The sequence below is a fragment of the Lepidochelys olivacea genome (assembly GCF_965140295.1).
Source record: "Lepidochelys olivacea isolate rLepOli2 genome assembly, chromosome: 10".
In the NCBI taxonomy this organism is placed as follows: domain Eukaryota; kingdom Metazoa; phylum Chordata; order Testudines; family Cheloniidae; genus Lepidochelys; species Lepidochelys olivacea.
The window spans coordinates 46,253,429-46,271,311 of NC_140420.1; the positions used below are offsets into that span (position 1 = coordinate 46,253,429).

Here is a 17,883-nt window from a genome sequence, read left to right on the forward strand (position 1 = left end):
CTCCAGCTTCTTTAGGCAATGGCACCCCGAACATCCAGAAGCCAGAGGAGGCAGTTGTAGTGCAAAGTCCTTGTCAGTAGATGCCACTCTTACTCATGGGCAGGCAGGGTGTTGCAGCTGAGACTCCTCGCTGCAGCTGCTCAGCTCCCTCCCTATCTCTCCACCCCCAATCTTATGAGGCTCTGAGTTCAGGGCAGGGAACTTTGGCTTGGCAGAGACTAAGCCCCTGGCAAACAGCAAAAGCAGCAGCTTTTCCTCTTCCTCCTCTGACAGAGACAGGCAAAGGAAGGAGATGTGGGGGTGTGGAGGTGGGAGGGAATGTCAGTTCCAGAGCGATCCAGTGGCTAACACAGTTTACACAAAACATTGGGCAAACAGTGTAAATGCTTCCAAACGCTAAGGGCACTTACTGAGTAGTTTTGTGAGGCTCTTCTGGGTGCTGGCTAGTAATATGGGCAGTGGTACTGTCCGCAGATTTGAAAGCCATTGGACAAAAAGAACATTTGTGGAAGACTTCGCAGTGTTTCTCGTGAATGTGCACTTTCAGCATAGCTAGCGACATAAAGACAACTCCACAGTGGATACACCTGGAAGGCAGAGGGGAAAAAAATCTGCATTAAAATACACCAAGCACTGCCTCTCTTCAACTTCCAAAGGGAAACACAAAAGTGAAGAGTGGAGGACACCAGAGCATGGTGTTAGCTCTCACTTGACCCCCTCAGTAGTGATCTGGAAGAGGCAAAAAGCAGAATGTTAATGGAATTAATGAATCTTAAGGCTTTGCCCATGCATTGAGGCATGGAAAGTAAGGGGTTAACTGATGCCGCTCCAAAATCATCACAGGCATTGGCTAGCACCAGCTCATTAGTCTCCCCCTTCAATCTAATCCCCAGCTCCCGTTTCATGTTCAAATATTCTAAGCAGATGGGAGAGAGCTCTCCCATCAACTTACTTCAGCCCCCATGAGTGGTGGTAGCTATGTCGGCAGGAGAAGCTCTCCTGCTGACATGGTGCCATCCACACTGGTGCTTAGGTTGCTGAAACTTACGTCACTCAGAGGGGTTGCTTATTCAGACCCCTGAGCAACATAACTTATACCAACCTAAACTGTAGTGCGTACATAGCCTAAAACAAAGGGAAGGGACAGTAGGGGCAGCCAAGGTCCTATAGGCAAGGTTCTCCCAAACTTTCATCATTTCATCCATTCAGTCAGTCTCTCCTCGCAATTACAGAGACCTAGAAATACTGCCCCCAGTGAGCTGGCAACAACTGCTTGCACTTAACCTTCTTTCCATCCATCCCACCTTTTTTCTTATTCAAAACACACAAAAACACTATTCTGTGTATCAGTTAAGGGTGCTCTACACATAACATGCCTATGACAAAACCTCAAAAGCAAGGAAAGGAAAAGGTAAGCCCTTTAACAGCACATGCCCTCTCCTCCTCCACCCAGATATATGCACCTGGCACAAACAACTATACACCACAACCTTAGGGCTTGTCTACACTGACAGCACTCCTTCAGTGCAGATACTCTGCTGTAGCGCTTAGTGAAGAGGCTACTTATACCAATGGGAGAGCTTCTCCCATTGGTGTAGGTATTCCACTTCCCTGAGAGGTGGCAGTTATGTAAATGGAGAAGCCCTACCATTGACATAGCTCCATTTACACCAGGAGTTAGGTCGTTATAACTGCGTTGCTGAGGGGTGCTGATTTTCCATGCCTCTGAGCGACGTAGTTAAACTGACATAAGTTGGTAGTGTGGATCAAGTCTAATTCTGAGGCTAGGATGCCAGCCCTCCAGCAATCCTTCTCCAAACTCCTACCACCACAAATAAACCAGACTATCCCATTCTCAACTGTCCCTTCTGCACTGTTCTGGGAAACGACATTCACTCAGATTTGGGATCTGAGGTTGTGCATCAGATATGTTATGTGTAGACCCTGAATCTAACAGTGTTTGTGTGTAGATTTCCCAGTTTTCTTAGTTTTAGAAAGGATCTCTGACATACCAGCAGCTGTCTTGAAACAGGATCTTCATGACAGTAACCAGCCACTCAGGAGCTTGTGAAAATAGCTTTCCTCAAAGCTCCTCCTCTCCAGTGCACAAGAATGCTGCTGGAGTAGATCTCTTAAGCAGCTGGTGTGCTGTGACCACTGCTTTCCATGCTGGACAGTTTGGGCTCATTGCTTCTCTGTGCTCCTCTTTCGTTGTATCCATCTGTTGTCTTTTGTCTTGTATTTAGATTTTTAGCTCCCTGGGGCAGGGAGTGTCTTTTTGTTCTTGTGTGGTGTGTACAATGCCCAGCACAGTGCAGCCCTGGTTTATGATTGAGGTTCTTAGCTGCTACCACAATACAAATAAATAATAAAAAATAATCCCAACACCAAAGAAGAGGAAGGGATATTGACAGAACTAACAGTGACTACTGTGGCCACACCGCTCCCCTTCTCCTACAGCCAACTAGGCACTTCACAAAAATCCTGTCCTTTGTAAAAGGAGCTGCCACTTTGTCAAAGATCCTCCCCATGACACAACACAAGTGATGCTGAAGTACAAAACTCCCTTCCTCTTGACTATGGTAAGCCCTGACGTGGGGATATTACCATGGAGCATCTAACAAAAGGTAGGTGCTCTCCTAAAGCGTTCAGGATATATTCCAAATGTCACACTGGAGAATGGAGGCAGGGGATGAAACATGTTATTTGACAGCTCTCTGTTCCAAGTTTTCAGTTATGAGAAAAATGCCAATTATTTTTTCCTTTTTGTTAATGAATTTGAAAATTTTTACCAGTACCCTGTGAATTCTGCAGCCATGAAAACTGCAGCAGATTTCACCCCGCCTCAGAATTGTGATCCAGAATCTCAGATTTCATGTAAAGTTTCTAACCCTCATGGTTAGAAGAAAAAGCTTGAAAGAGTAATCTGAGTGAAACAAATGCAGTGATGGCTGCCTGAGTTTGCAGGCAGCCTGAAACGTTATCTCTGAGAAAAGGAACCGAGTCATTCATCTTAATGGGCTGTTAACGCTGAAACTTAAAGATGGTGGCATATTGCTGAAAACTAGAGTGTAGGGACAGCAAAAAAATAAAGTGAATTTAATATGAAAACAAACAATAGAGGAATGCAATGAATGTACTATTTATTTTTATATTTAATTCAATAAAAATCTCCATTTTATAAATGTATTGGAAACAGCTACAGAATTTCCAGAGTGCTGCAGAATCTAAGGACGTTGTCAGAGAATTTAGGTCCATCTTGCCATTGAGCACATGGGGCCTTGTATTATTGCAAGACACACTACATCTCACAGAGCAAGACTTTCTACTGTATTCCAGCAACCCAAAGGGACTAAAAAGCTGTCAGGTTTGTCCAGCTGAGAATTCTTCCAGTGTGAGGGAGCTTCCAGCTGGCATGAAGATGTATAGCTGGTTCCTATGTGAACCACTCACCCCACATGCAAGAAAGGAGGTAGAGGAGAGCATAGCTGGGATACTGCTGCACTCTGGCATTCTGTGGTCTGTTGGGGACCACAGTTAGCGGTCTTAAGTTTGACCAGCCCTTAGATTACTCTAACCTATGCCAGGGCCAGTACAAATATGCAAGGAGAATCTGGGTATGTCTGCACAGCAAAGAAAAACCTGCAGCTGGCTTGTGCCAGCAGACTTGGGCTGTAGACTTCTGGGCTTGGACTGGATGGGACGGTCCCAGACTATAGGCTCCAGAATAAGCCTGGAAGTCTACACAGCAATGAAACAGACCTACAGCCAGAGACGGCTGTCACGGGGCAGCCAGGTGATTTTCTTTGCTGTGTAGACATACCCTCAGGGAGCTATAACCAGCTCCTGGATATGCACTTCATTGCACCAAATAGCTTTTATAATCTTGCAAAGATCTATATACTACCCTATCTTAAAAGCAGAATTTTCCTGCAGATTTGTGGGATCTCTCCATTTTGGAGAGCGTGGATGTGGTGTTAACTTTCCTAGAGATCAACAATAGGACCTGGGTAAGGCACTTATCGTTCTAAATAGAAAGCTGACAGTAAAAATAAATCTAAGTTTGAGTGGGTATAAAACTGGAAAGATTTCAGGGCCAATATTTTCAAAAGTCACTAATAATTTTGGGTGCCCAACTTGAAGTTTATACAAATTGGCCAATTTCTTTTCTTTTCTTTTTCTTCTTTTTTTTTTTTTTTTTTTTTAAAAAAAGTGAGCTCAAATTCATTTGAGCACTCAGAAATGCTTTCTAATAGTTTTTATTTACTGTAATCTTCTTCTTGTTACATTAAATATTTTTAAATCTGCTTTGCTGTTCCAGAATGCTTTCCTTCATTGGGATGTGTGAGCAATTATCAACCCAAATAAATAGACTTTATCCATTTCTCAAACTGCGAGGTGGAAGTGATTTTTATGCTATCAATATATTTAAAACAATCTTTCAGTGGGACTTTGGATTCAGCCCTTGCACCTCAATCTGCCAAATTTTCTGTAACAGGTAATAAAAAAAATCTGTCTTTTTTCCCCCAAGAGCTGAAATAGTCCCCCATTCTTCCTCACATCCCCAGACAGACCCTTATAAACAGCACAAACCTGTATCCAACTTTGCGAGAGTAATGTAGGCAATTTTCCTTGACATGGGTTTGGAAATGGGCTGATCGGCAAAGTATCCCGCACTCTGGGCAGCAGTAAGGGGACTTGTGAGTATGGATTCTTTGATGAGCACAGTAGCAGCACTGGTTAGGCAGCATCATCTGGCACACTTGACAAGTCTAGAGAAAGAAAAAAAGAAATCACATTAACCATTTATTCTACACATTTTTTTCTTAAGTGACCTAATTTCATCCTAGAATCATTCAGATTGGAAGAGACCTAAACAATGCCTGGTTTTGCCTACTATCTCTCTATTGATGGAGATTCCACAGCACCTTGGCAGCTTCTTCCACTGGTGAACTCTTAAAAATTCTGAAGTTAGGAACTATTACAGTGGGACCATGTCTTGTGTCACTCATAGTTCTTTTAAAAACTTTCACCTATTCGTCTGAAATTTTCTATATTTGGTCTCTTCATCAAAGTAAATTGTTCTGGAAAACTTCAGCAAAAACCCTTCAGTCATTTTTTTGCGTAGGAGGCAAGAGGGAGTAAAATAATTAATGTTTCCCATTATAAAAAACCCTTGCTTTTAAAAACACCTTTACTGCTGAAGTCACTCTGGTAAAATGTTGGAATTTGGTAGAGAAGTAGCCTGCACGGAGAAGTGCATTTGAGTGTCCCTTGGAAAACTGCTTTTGACTTTGACCAAGTTATGACCCTTCAAAACTTACATGCAACCCGTGCTGTACATTTTGCAAGGTTTTTCTTGCTAATCTTGTATAGTATGAAACTAAGGAAGGCAAGAATACACACACATAATTTGGCTACACTTTGAAGGAGCTCCTTTCTCAGTTTCTGCAGACCTTATGGAGTCCAGCACTCCTGCCCGTGCAACTGGAAGGAAAGGCCACTACTGTGTGTTGTAGAAGTATAGGTTTGTAGGGAAAATGTCATGAACATGGTATGTAAATTTTCTACATGAACATGGTTTCAACTCCGATGGCTCCAAAACCCCGGCCCCCAGGCTCCAGCAACCCCAACTCCTCTCACTTCCCCCAACAGATTCAAGAGATGTCTGACAATCTAAGGAGAACAGTAGGGAAATGCCTGAGCAGGTGTACAGCTGCGGTAGACATCTGCTGTGCAGAGCCCTGTTCTGCTATGTTTAGTGGCTCTCTATGCATATACTCCCCAGCTCTTAAGTTTCACGGGTGAAAGACCCCCTCATAATGTGCTTGGGAGTGTTCTGATTGAATCCAGCTAAACTGCTCCAGATCAGGGAATTCTTATGTACTAACCTTTTTCTTACAAAAGCCTTGATAACCTCATTCAAGAAAAAAAGTGACATTAAGAGGGCACAATGAAACTCTCATAAGTAGGCCTGGCAGAATTCAGTATTTGTTTTTTTATAATTTCAACAGATAATTTTGACACATTGTTTCTATTTTTACCAATTTAAATTTTCAAAGTTGAGCAAAATTATGGGTTTTAACCTTTTTAAAATTTTTATCTATTTAAATTTTCACAGTGGTGGGAAACGTGGAGGGATGAGAGAAAAATTATTTAACAACAGTAGACATAGAGGTTCAAAAAATTAAAGCTTTATGACCATTAACACAAATTATCAACAGTACATGTCAAAATACATAAGTAAATATCCTTAAATCAAAGTTCTCAAGCAGCATTTTTCTTACTTTGCCTGTCTGTAAATTACAAAGATCATCAATGGAAATATTTTTTGTTGGATTTGTGTGTAAACTGAAATTTTCTTTTACCAACATTTACGAATAAAAACTGAATCCTTCTAAGCCTAGTTATAAGTCAGTGTCCAGATCAAGTTAAGGCTGCACACACTACCTTATCCATGCCTCCTTGTGGATGGGTATGGATCTGTACTTATACCACATGCTATTTCTACAGTACAACATACAATAGTTATTTCCTACATCCTTAGTCCTGGTCTACACTATGAGTTTAGGTCGAATTTAGCAGCGTTGGATCAATTTAACCTTGCACCCATCCACATGACGAAGTTTTTTTTTTTTTTTTTTACTTAAAGGGCTCTTAAAATCAATTTCTGTACTCCTCCCCGATGAGGGGATTAGCGCTGAAATTGACCTTGCTGGTTCGAATTTGGGGTAGTGTGGTCACGATTCGACGGTATTGGCCTCCGGGAGCTATCTCAGAGTGCTCCATTGTGACCACTCTGGACAGCACTCTCAACTCAGATGTACTGGCCAGGTAGACAGGAAAAGGCCCGCGAACTTTTGAATCTCATTTCCTGTTTGGCCAGCGTGGCAAGCTGCAGGTGAATGCAGATCTCATCAGCAGAGGTGACCATGATGGAGTCCCAGAATTGCAAAAGAGCTCCAATATGGACTGAAGGGAGGTACAGGATCTGATTGCTGTATGGGGAGACGAATCCGTGCTATCAGAACTCCGTTCCAAAAGACGAAATGCCCAAACATTTGAAAAAATCTCCAAGCACATGAAGGACAGAGGCTATAACAGGGACCCGCAGAAGTGCCGCGTGAAACTTAAGGAGCTCAGGCAAACCTACCAAAAAGCCAGAGAGGCAAACGGCCGCTCGGGGTCAGAGCCCCGGATATGCCGCTTCTATGATGAGCTGCATACCATTCTAAGGGGTGCAGCCACCACTACCCCACCCCTGTGCTTTGACTCCATAAATGGATTATCACACAATAAGGATGTGCATTTTGGGGACGAGGAAGATGATGAGGAGGAAATTGAAGATCGCTTGCTTGCTGTGCGCTGAGAAACCATTTTCCCCGAGATCCAGTTTCTCACCCTGGGCTGGAGCCAGTACTCCCCGAACCCACCCAAGGTAGGCTCCTGGACCCACCAGGCGGAGAAGGAACCTCTGGTGAGTGTACCTTTGTAAATATAATACATGGTTTAAAAGCAAGCGTGTTGAACGATTAATTTGCCCTGAAGACTTGGGATGCAGTCGCGGCCAGTACAGCTACTGGAAAAGTCTATTAATGCGTCTGGGGATGGAGCGGAAATCCTCCAGGCACATCTCCATAAAGCTCTTCTGGATGGTCACCTGGTTGAAATAGGGTAATTTTATTAAGGGGACATTTAGAGGTGGCCGTTCCTGCTGGGCTGCATGCCTGTGGCTGAAAAGAAATATGCCCCGCTGTTATCCATGCAGTGGGGGGAGGGGTGAAGCAATCATCCCAGAGAATTGGGGGTGTGTTGGGGGGGGGGTTAGTTGGGTTTCTGCTACACAGTAACCCGAAAACCACAGCCCCTCCTTTTAAATTGCCAACCCATTTTAAATGGCCAACCCAAAGGCTGCTTGGTATGGGAAATAAGGGGGCTGCTGTTTGAAACCATTCCCACATGTTATGAAGGTTAAAGAAGCCAAAAGGAGGGGGAGGGATAGCTCAGTGGTTTGAGCACTGGCCTGCTAAACCCAGGCTTGTGAGTTCAATCCTTGAGGCAGCCATTTAGGGATCTGGGGCAAAAATTGGGGATTGGTCCTGCTTTGAGCATGGGGTTGGACTAGATGACCTCCTGAGGTCCTTTCCAACCCTGATATTCTATGATTCTATGAAAAGACTGTGGCTTACCATGGCTGCCTGCAAGCTGAATTCGGTTGCCCGGCCCTGTGTGTGTGTGATCTCTCACACCAAACCGGAAGACCCTCAATATAAGACGCAAAACGCAACCTGGTACTGAAAGAACATGTGCTATGTAATGTTAACAGCAAGGCTCACTGTGAAAGAGTCTACACATTGTTCTCTAAAATGTGTCTTTTAACTACTACTCTACCTTTTTTCCCCTCCCGCAGCTGCAAATGTTTCAACGTTCACACTATCATCTCCATCCCAGAGGCTAGTGAAGATTAGAAGGCGAAAAAAAAGCACTCATGATGAAATGTTCTCTGAGCTCATGCAGTCCTCCCACACTGAAAGATCCCAGCAGAATGCATGAAGGCAAGCAATGTCAGAGTCCAGGAAAGCACAATATGAATGCAAGGACAGGTGGCGGGTTGAAGATGATAGATGGTGTCAGCTTGCTGACAGAAGGCAGGAGGCAATGCTGAGGGTACTGGAGGATCAAACGGATATGCTCCAGCATATGGTTGAGCTGCAGGAAAGGCAGGAGCTACAGCCCCTGTGTAACCAACCGCCCTCATCCCCAAGTTCCATAGCCTCCTCACCCAGACACCCAAGAATGCAGTGGAGGGGGCGGCCTCCGGGCACCCAAGCACTCCACCCCAGAGGGCTGCCCAAGCAACAGAAAGCTGGCATTCAATAAGTTTTAAAGTGCAGTGTGGCCTTGTCTTTCGCACCCCAACCAGTGCTTCCCTCCTCACCCACCCCTCCTGGGCTACCTTGGCAGTTATCCCCCTATTAGTGTGATGACTTAATAAAGAATGCATGAATTTGAAACAATGATTTTATTGCCTCTGCAAGAGGTGATCAAAGGGGGGGAGGGGAGGGCGGTTGGCTCACAGGGAAGTAGAGTGAACCAAGGGGGCAGATTCTCATAAAGGAGAAACATACGTAACTGTCACACCGTAGCCTGGCCAGTCATGAAACTGGTTTTCAAAGCGTCTCTGATGCGCACCGTGCCCTCCGGTACTCTTCTAACCGCGTTGGTGTCTGGCTGCGCATAATCAGCAGCCAGGCGATTTGCCTCAACCTCCCACGCCGCCATAAACATCTCCCCCTTACTCTCACAGATATTGTGGAGCACACAGCAAGCAGTAATAACAATGGGAATATTGGTTTCATTGAGGTCTAACCGAGTCAGTAAACTGCGCCAGCGCGCTTTTAAATGTCCAAATGCACATTCTACCACCATTCTGCACTTGCGCAGCCTATAGTTGAACAGCTCCTCACTACTGTTCAGGCTGCCTGTTTATAGCTTCATGAGCCATGGGAGCAAGGGGTAGGCTGGGTCCCCAAGGATAACTGTAGGCATTTCAACATCCCCAACAGTTATTTTCTGGTCTGGGAAGAAAGTCCCTTGCTGCAGACCAGAGTTCCTGAAGATGCGAGCATCATGTACCTTTCCCAGCCATCCCACGTTGATACTGGTGAAACATCCCTTGTGATCCACCAGTGCTTGCAGCACCATTGAAAAGTACCCCTTGCGGTTTACGTACTCGCTGCCTCGGCGGTCCAGTGCCAAGATAGGGATATGGATTCGGTCTATCGCCCCACCACAGTTTGGGAAATGTGCAGGTCATAGTGGATGGCTTTGCTGCAATGGGATTCCCTGAGTACTACCCTTGATAGCAGCAGCTCAGTGATTGTGTTGGCTACTTGCATCACAGCAGCCCCCACAGTAGATTTTCCCACTCCAAATTGATTCCCGACTGACCGATAGCTGTCTGGTGTTGCAAGCTTCCACAGGGCTATTGCCACTCGCTTGTGAACTGTGAGGGCTGCTCTCATCTTGGTATTCTTGCGCTTCAGAGCAGGGGAAAGCAAGTCACAAAGTTCCATGAAAGTGCCCTTACACATGCAAAAGTTTCAAAGCCACTGGGAATCGTCCCAGAGCTGCAACGCTATGCAGTTCCACCAGTCTGTGCTTGTTTCCAGGGCCCAGAATTGGCATTCCATGGCATGAACCTGCCCCATTACCACCATGATGTCCAAATTGCCAGGGTCCGTACTTTGAAAGACGTCTGTGTCCATGTCCTCATCACTCTTGTCACTGCGCTGCCATTGTCTCCTTGTCTGCTCTTGCAGGTTCTGATTCTGCATATACTGCTGTATAGCACAGGTGGTGTTTACAACGCTCATAACTGCTGCGGTCATCTGAGTGGGCTCCATGCTTACCGTGGTATGGCGTCTGTAGGAGAGCAGAGTGGCAGCAGAAGTGGCGGGTGGATGACGACGCTGACAGCAACATGGCGCCCACATGGAAAATGGTGCGAAACTATTGTTGGCCGTTGCTTTCATGGAGGGAAGGAGGGGGGAGCAAGGGGTAGGCTGGCCGAAGACGATGCAGTATGACTGCTAGCCATTGTGGTCTTCTGGGTGCTCGCCAGGAGACAGTGCAGAACAACTGTAGCTGTCATCGTTTCCAGGCAGACTGAATCGCCATGAGACGAAACTTAAATGGGAGTGAATCTAGGTCATTCTCTTATGTCCAGGCACCCCTGACAGACCTGCCAGGAGCACCCATGTCTGCCCAAGTGCCCCGACCGACCTCACCGAGTTCGTCCAAGAGCACCCAGGAGACGACGACGGCTACCAGTCGTATTGCACCGTCTGCTGCCACAAAGCAATGAGCTGCTGCAGTGTAGCAATGCAGTACCGCGTCTGCCAGCATCCAGGACACGTACAGTGACATGCTTGCCGTGGTATGGCGTCTGCATGGGTAACCCAGGAAAAAAGGCACAAAACGATTGTCTGCCATTGCTTTCACGGGGTGCAGGGTGGGAGGGCTGACGACATGTACCAAGACCCACCCACGACAATGTTTTTACCTCATCAGGCATTGGGATCTCAACCCAGAATTCCAATTGGCGGCGGAGACTTCAGGAACTGTGGGATAGCTAGCAACAGTGCAGTGCTCCGGAAGTCGATGCTAGCCTCAGTATTGTGGATGAACTCCGCCGACTTAATGGTCTTAAGTGGGGACACACACAATCGACTGTATAAAATCGATTTCTAAAAAATCGACTTCTAAAATTAGACCTAATTTTGTAGTGTAAACATACCCTTAGATACATATGCGTAACATTAGCATTGTGCACTATGCTGTGTGTATGCCAGAGTCCTTGAAAGTGATTTATGTGAGAAGTATACAGTAAGCCACATTTACCTACCATGACAGGTTTCACAATAACAGCTGTGTTAGTCTGTATTTGCAAAAAGAAAAAAGAAAAGGAGTACTTTTGGCACCTTTTCTATTTACCTACCATATTTCAGATTAAGTATAAACTATAGCAATAGTGAAAATGAACTGGTATATACAGTCCACCTAAATTGATAGCTATGTTAGTGTCATAATTAGCTGCCTCACCTCTTGAACTGCACCAAAGGAAGGCTGTACTATATGGCAAGCTCTCTAGAGTAGCTCACAAGCATGAGTGCCAACCTCAGGGTAGACTGTCAAGGAACAGGGCAAAAACCACAAACTGGTTGTATGTTCTATAATTAGATTTCACCAACCAAGTATAAAGTGTGAATGTCTCAAGCACTATAACAGCTTTAACATGGAGGCAGTCCCCTTGGGCACTCCGGTCTATCTTGCCACCCAGGCAAGTCTGCCTTTGCAATAGATGGTCCCTTACACTAAAAGTCTCAACAATATTCAGGTTACTACACCTAGTCTCAAAGCTAAATTGTACCTCAGAGATCTTTCTCCAAGGATAACACTTGCAGTCAATCCTGAAATAAACTAAAGATTTATTAACTAGGAAAAAGAGTTATTTGCAAGGTTAAAGCAGGTAAATACACACACACGAGTTACAGTCTTAGGTTTCAAAAGGAAATAGACACTGCTGTAATATGCAAGCTGTGTGTGTCCTTTAGGGCTAACTCAAGTTAAGCAGCTTGGGGATCCCTTGCTTATGCTTAGAAATATTGCTCTCTCTGAATTTCAAGCAGCATAGAAAGAACCATTTTTCTTGACAGGGATTTTTATCCCCCTCACTCAGAGCTCAAGCTGATGGGACGAGGGTTTGCGCATGACTCCACTTCATGGGTGCGGGGGGAGCAATCAACAAAGTCTTTCATCCACAGATGTTCCACAACGGCTTGTCTGATGTCAATAGGCTCTCTTTTGTTGGGCAGAAGATGAACCCTTTCATGGTAAACTCGTATTTCACACTTGATAGTGCTTTTCTCCTGACAGTGAGGGTTTACAGTTTTAGAGCAAATACTTTTTTAGTTACAAAGCAAACACTTAAATATTACCTTATGACATAGGATACAGATTTATAAGTGAGATTAATGCATGCAGCAACTTAGAAGCATTTCATAAAGTTTAAACACAGTATTATTTTAACAATACTAACACACAGGTGAATCAGACTGGTTTCCAGCTCTGCATTTATTTGTCAGTGTTCAGTGATGCCTAGGGGCCTTGGCATAAGCTGGCACCTGGCGTGCCAGCACCACACACACACATATAGTATGGGGTTAGTGACAAAATAATTAAATACATACAGTAGACAACAATGTATCATATAAAAAGTTTAACTCAGAAAGATATTAGATCATTACAATAATGAAATTACTGTAAACTTAACAGAATGAAAGAACATTACAAGATGCTGTACATACATATGTAAAGTTATAAACAACTTTTAAATATTATATCATAGTTGAGAAATAGCATGAACTTATGTAATTAAATACGGTCTCACATGGCACAAGGAGGTAGAGATAAAATTGTTCTATCATTTTCTGACTTTTGAGGCCTTAAACGTGCACCTTTAAAATACTCTTATGTAGTTTTAGTTAATGGAATTAATAGCGCTATAGTTAAGGCCTAACATTTTCCATTAAATGACCCTTGTTTTCAGTTGCTCATAACTGAAACTAATTGTTAGGGCTGAAATTTTCTACGTTTAGTCTTGGACTCAGGTTAGATTGGTTCGGAAAGTTTGAGGAAAAAATGGTGCAGCTGTTTTCAAGAATGTTAAAAGAAACTGACTGCCTTCCCCCCCCCCCCCCATCATCCCCAACTGCAGACCCTCCATAATTGGATAGTGAATTTGCAGTGGGAAAGTGCATAGTCCCTAGGACTTCAGCAACATGCAGAGTACTTTGGCTCTGATCCAATAAAACAATTTTAAGCACAAGATTGGACCCACTGAATGGGCTATTCACGTGCTTAAAGTTAAGCATGTGCTATGTGCTTTGTTGGATCAGTGTCAGAGCACTCTACACGCTGCAGGATTAAGCAGAAACTCACCATTTGCATATGTACAGCAGAACTTGCTCAGCACTGCTCTCTTAATATTTTTAATGTTCCAACTGAACTGGCCTGGCCATCCCTCTTACATTTACATATTAACATGTAAACTGTTCCTGCTCATCAACAAAAATAGCCTTTGGCCTATCAGAGAGGGCACTGGGCTGGGAGTCAAGGAGACCAAAATGGCCTGAGAGGTTCCACCAGATGATTTTTGTCAGAGGTTTGGAACAAAACGCATGTCTGTAATAAAGCTGCACTAAGTCTTATCCACATGGTCACAATACTTCTCAGAATAAATATGCCAAATCTATGTGCTTAGTTATGGAGAAATGGTATCCTGTCTGACAGTGTCTGATACCAGATGCTTCAGAGGAAGGTGAAAAAAACCTTTAAGTTGTCAATGATGTAGTAACTTCCCCAATGATTCCTCAAAGCTTCGGTCAGAAATTGGCTTATGCCCTAACTTTGTTTTCGTTCATTTGTTTTAATATTATTATTGTAACTTTGAGTGCTCTCATTATCTATATAAATGTCTAGCCCATTTTTTAACCTCAATGTATGGCAGTGAGTTTCACAGGCTAATTGCCCTTTCTGTTAAAACTCGTAAAAATACTTTTTTAAACCTGCCGCTTTTCAGTTGCATTACATATCCCTTTACAGAGTTACACTTACATAGATCCTAACACCAAAAGGGCCAATCATAATCATCTAATCTGATCTCCTCCACAACACAGGTCATAGAATTTTGCCTAATTCCAGCATCAAGCCCAACAAGAATTTATGATTGAACTCCAGTATATCTTTTAGAAAGACAATCAATCATGATTTAAAGACTTCAAGTGAAAAAGAATTTATGAAGAATTTAAGTTCTTCCAATGAGTTATTATGCACCACATTGTCCACACTAGACTTTTTACTGAGTTAATGGATTGCCAACTGCTTGTAAAAGACAGTGTTGATATTCCTCAGACATTAGTTTGTTACCTTAGGAAATGGACTGCATGCAGCTTATTATAACTATTTCGGTTAGGAGGGTGTGACTTTTTGATGGAAATACTTGTACACCATTTAGAGTGAACACAGTTTTATCAGGATAAAGGTGCCTCGTGCTTCTATAAATTAATCCCCTTCCCATATGGGAATAAGCACTTTTATACAGGTGTAACTGCACCTACACTAGGGGGAACATATCAATTTGAAGTGGTACAATTTATGTGGAGACAAGGCATGGGGCAAAGAACAAATGTTTATTTCCTAGAACAAATATTTGGGGAACGTTCACACTAGCCTTTAAAGATTCATAGATACTAAGGTCAGAAAGGATCATTATGATCACTTAGTCCGACCTCCTGCACAACGCAGACCACAAAATCTCACCCACCAACTCCTGTGAAAAACCTCTCACCTATGTCTGAGCTATTATCTACCTTTAGTTAACTGGCAATCAATCAATTTGAGTTAAAAAGCCTAGTGTAGATAAACCCACTGTTAAAAAGGTGTGTCTTATTTCCAGTCTGAATTTGTCTAACTTCAAACTCCAGCCATCGGATCTTGTTTTGCCAGTTCTCATTCAGCCAGTTCTGCTCTCACCCAGCTCTCTTCCCCTTCTGGAATGCCAGCCCCAGGACTACTTCCCTTGTTCCAGGCACCCACCACCAGAGTTAGTGCCACTCCTCTGTAGTTCCACTTCCCAGGCACAGCCTGCACAATCACTCCTCTTCCCCCCGCCCCCCATGGCAAAGCAGACTTGACTGCATCGTCTATAGCTGCCACCAACTATAATCCCTAAATACCTAGCATTTTATATTCTCTCGTTCTGCCCTGCGTCTTTCAGGTAATGCAACAACACCTTCCTAATACTACACTTTTCCCCAATATTTTTACTAAATTACAAAGTTACCTTATGCCATTTAAATTCCTCAAACAGCTTTTCCCTTTCTTTCTCAAAGCCCTTACATACCCATAACAGGTAATCAATTGTTTCTTCTACCAGACAGCATGCACATAGTCCATCTTTGTGTTAATCAAATCAGTAAAGATTTTCATTAAAATCATAATGGCCAGTGAGTATTCTAAACAAAATCACTTCATTTTTCCTATCCGGGCCCCGAAGCATAGCATTATCTTCAACTCTAGTAGAGCACAATTCAAAAAAATAATCCCCCTCATTTTTCGTTGATCTAAATTTGCCATTCCTCTTTTAAATTTTGTGTACTAGGCTTTCGAATTCCTGTTTACTCAACGGCATTTCTATTGAATCTCTCTATTTCTTACAGCGCTTTTAGCTGCTTTTTGAGCCAATTTGTTCCATTATCCTGATACGTGCTGGGATCCAAGCTAATGCTACATGTATCCCCATCTGTACTAACTTATTAGAAATATAATTTCATTGATTAAATCACTTCTACTTATAGATGCACCCTTTTTATTGCCATATGATCTGATTGAGTCTGAAAAAATGACCCTCGCTGCAGTTTAAAACTGGCATTATTGCTACTAGTTTGGCTGTCATGACAGCTACAAAATTGGATATTCTTTTACATGCACTAATTCCAAATTTTGGTATACAATATGCTCTCCCTATTCTTCCTATTTTTTTTTTTCTTTTTTGGACTTATCGGTATACATTTTCAAAAACAACTCCACTTTTCCTCTATATATCGGAACACTTCATTTTTTATACCTATAGTCTACTTTTTAACTCTTACGTTTATAAAATAACTCGAAATCCATATTTGGACCTGTGCTTTCATCCATAACTAATTTTCCCATGACTAAAAGTTTTGAGTTCATTTAGCTTTTCCTTATCTTTCAGCTCATGCATCCACATTTTAACTCGAATGGCAGGCATATGGAGTTCTAACACTGCGTGCCTATTGAATGTCCAACAACCCTCATAAATTTGGGTGGTACTTTCATCATTGCAATTCCCTTTAACTTTGGCCCAGGAAGTTAGGTCCACTAGTTTCAATCGTAGTGTTACTGGCATTTCACTAGCAGCTCTGTGTAGCGCGCCTATGGGTGTTGTAATAAAGGCACCTCACACGACTTTTAGTGCCTGTGCATATACTAAATCTAATTTTGTAAGTTTGAATTTGGTGCTGACCCAAAAGCTTGCCAGCCATAGTTGATAACTGGTATGATTAAGGCTCTCTCTGTATACTTTTCCTATTAGCCCCCCAATTAGTCCCAACAATATTTTTAAAGCAGGTTGATCCTTCCTTTGCATTTATCTTTAACATAGTCTGTATAACAGTGTGGATAAAAATCAATGATTAAAAAACAAAATCAGATTTTTTGGATACTTTTTTTCCCCTCAAAAAACATTTTATCTAAAGATAGCTTTAATTAAGATACATTATAGCTCAAAGATATCTCAACATGGAATAGGGATTATAAATTCTAATTCTATAGCATGACACAATATATTCATTTAATGTTCAAGAAAAAAGTTTTGTAAATGAGTTCCAATAGTTCATGGAACTATTTTATGGGGTTCCAGGGGCTTCTGTATAGATTATTTAGGTTAATCCTTCTATCTACCCAATGGGGCTCAGTCTAGAAGATACCATCAGAGATGCTTAGTTTTGCAGTTCTCAAACTGTGGATTTGTGTCTCCAGAGATAACAGCAAAAATGTTTTTAAATAAATAAATACATAATATATAGAGGTGAGAAATAAGACCTCAACCCTATTGTCCCTCTGCAAATTTGTGTACACAGAGTCAATCCCTTACCTAGCTCTAAAAGTGCAAAGTTTCAGAAAGTTCAATGGCTAGAAGATTGGTGGGGGTGGAATAGATCTGGACAAGGAGAAGAAGTCTGGAGATAAATGTGAGAAGGGCGGGACAGGCAGGAGAAACAAAAGTGAAACTGTTTGAGCAGCATATTCCAGAAGTCTTGAGGTCTTTCTGAGTGTAGCCTTCATTGATTTGAGATCTACCATACCATTCTCTCACTAGAAGGGAAAATCTATAACGGCAGCAGGCTGTAAAAGACCCAGTTTGGGAATAAGAACCATTCAAGAAATACATGTTTGCTGATGATGTTTTAAAGAAAGTCACACCAGTGAACTGGTGGAAGTCACTTAAGCACTTGGATTCAAAGACTGTTGAAGTGATGATCTCACTTTTAACAGCAGTAGCTCCTTCTGCTGGCGTAGAAAGAATATTTTCTTCCTTAGGAAGAATTCCTTCCAAATTGAGAAATCATTTGGGACCTGAAAAGCAGGAAAGCTTGTTTCTCTTTTCCAGGTTATGAACAAACAGGAAAACAAAGGAGAAGACGACTGAATTAGCTACAGAAGCCAATAATTTAAGTTTCTTATGTTCACCTGGCTGACGTAGTCTATTTAATTTTTGGGGTTTTTTTTTTTTTA

The 17,883-nt window shown here is 42.7% G+C and overlaps 1 protein-coding gene across 3 annotated transcripts in view; it reads right to left on the bottom strand.

The window, feature by feature from the left end:
* ZNF592 (zinc finger protein 592) overlaps positions 1-17,883 on the bottom strand; it is a 97,635-nt gene that overhangs the window by 25,951 nt on the left and 53,801 nt on the right. For all 3 annotated transcript variants that reach the window (XM_084641836.1, XM_084641838.1, XM_084641837.1), the window contains exons 3-4: positions 4,594-4,772; positions 411-587 (exon numbers count right to left, since the gene is read on the bottom strand). In XM_084641836.1, the coding sequence (XP_084497962.1) occupies positions 411-587; positions 4,594-4,772 (356 nt within the window). The remainder of the gene's footprint in view (positions 1-410; positions 588-4,593; positions 4,773-17,883) is intronic.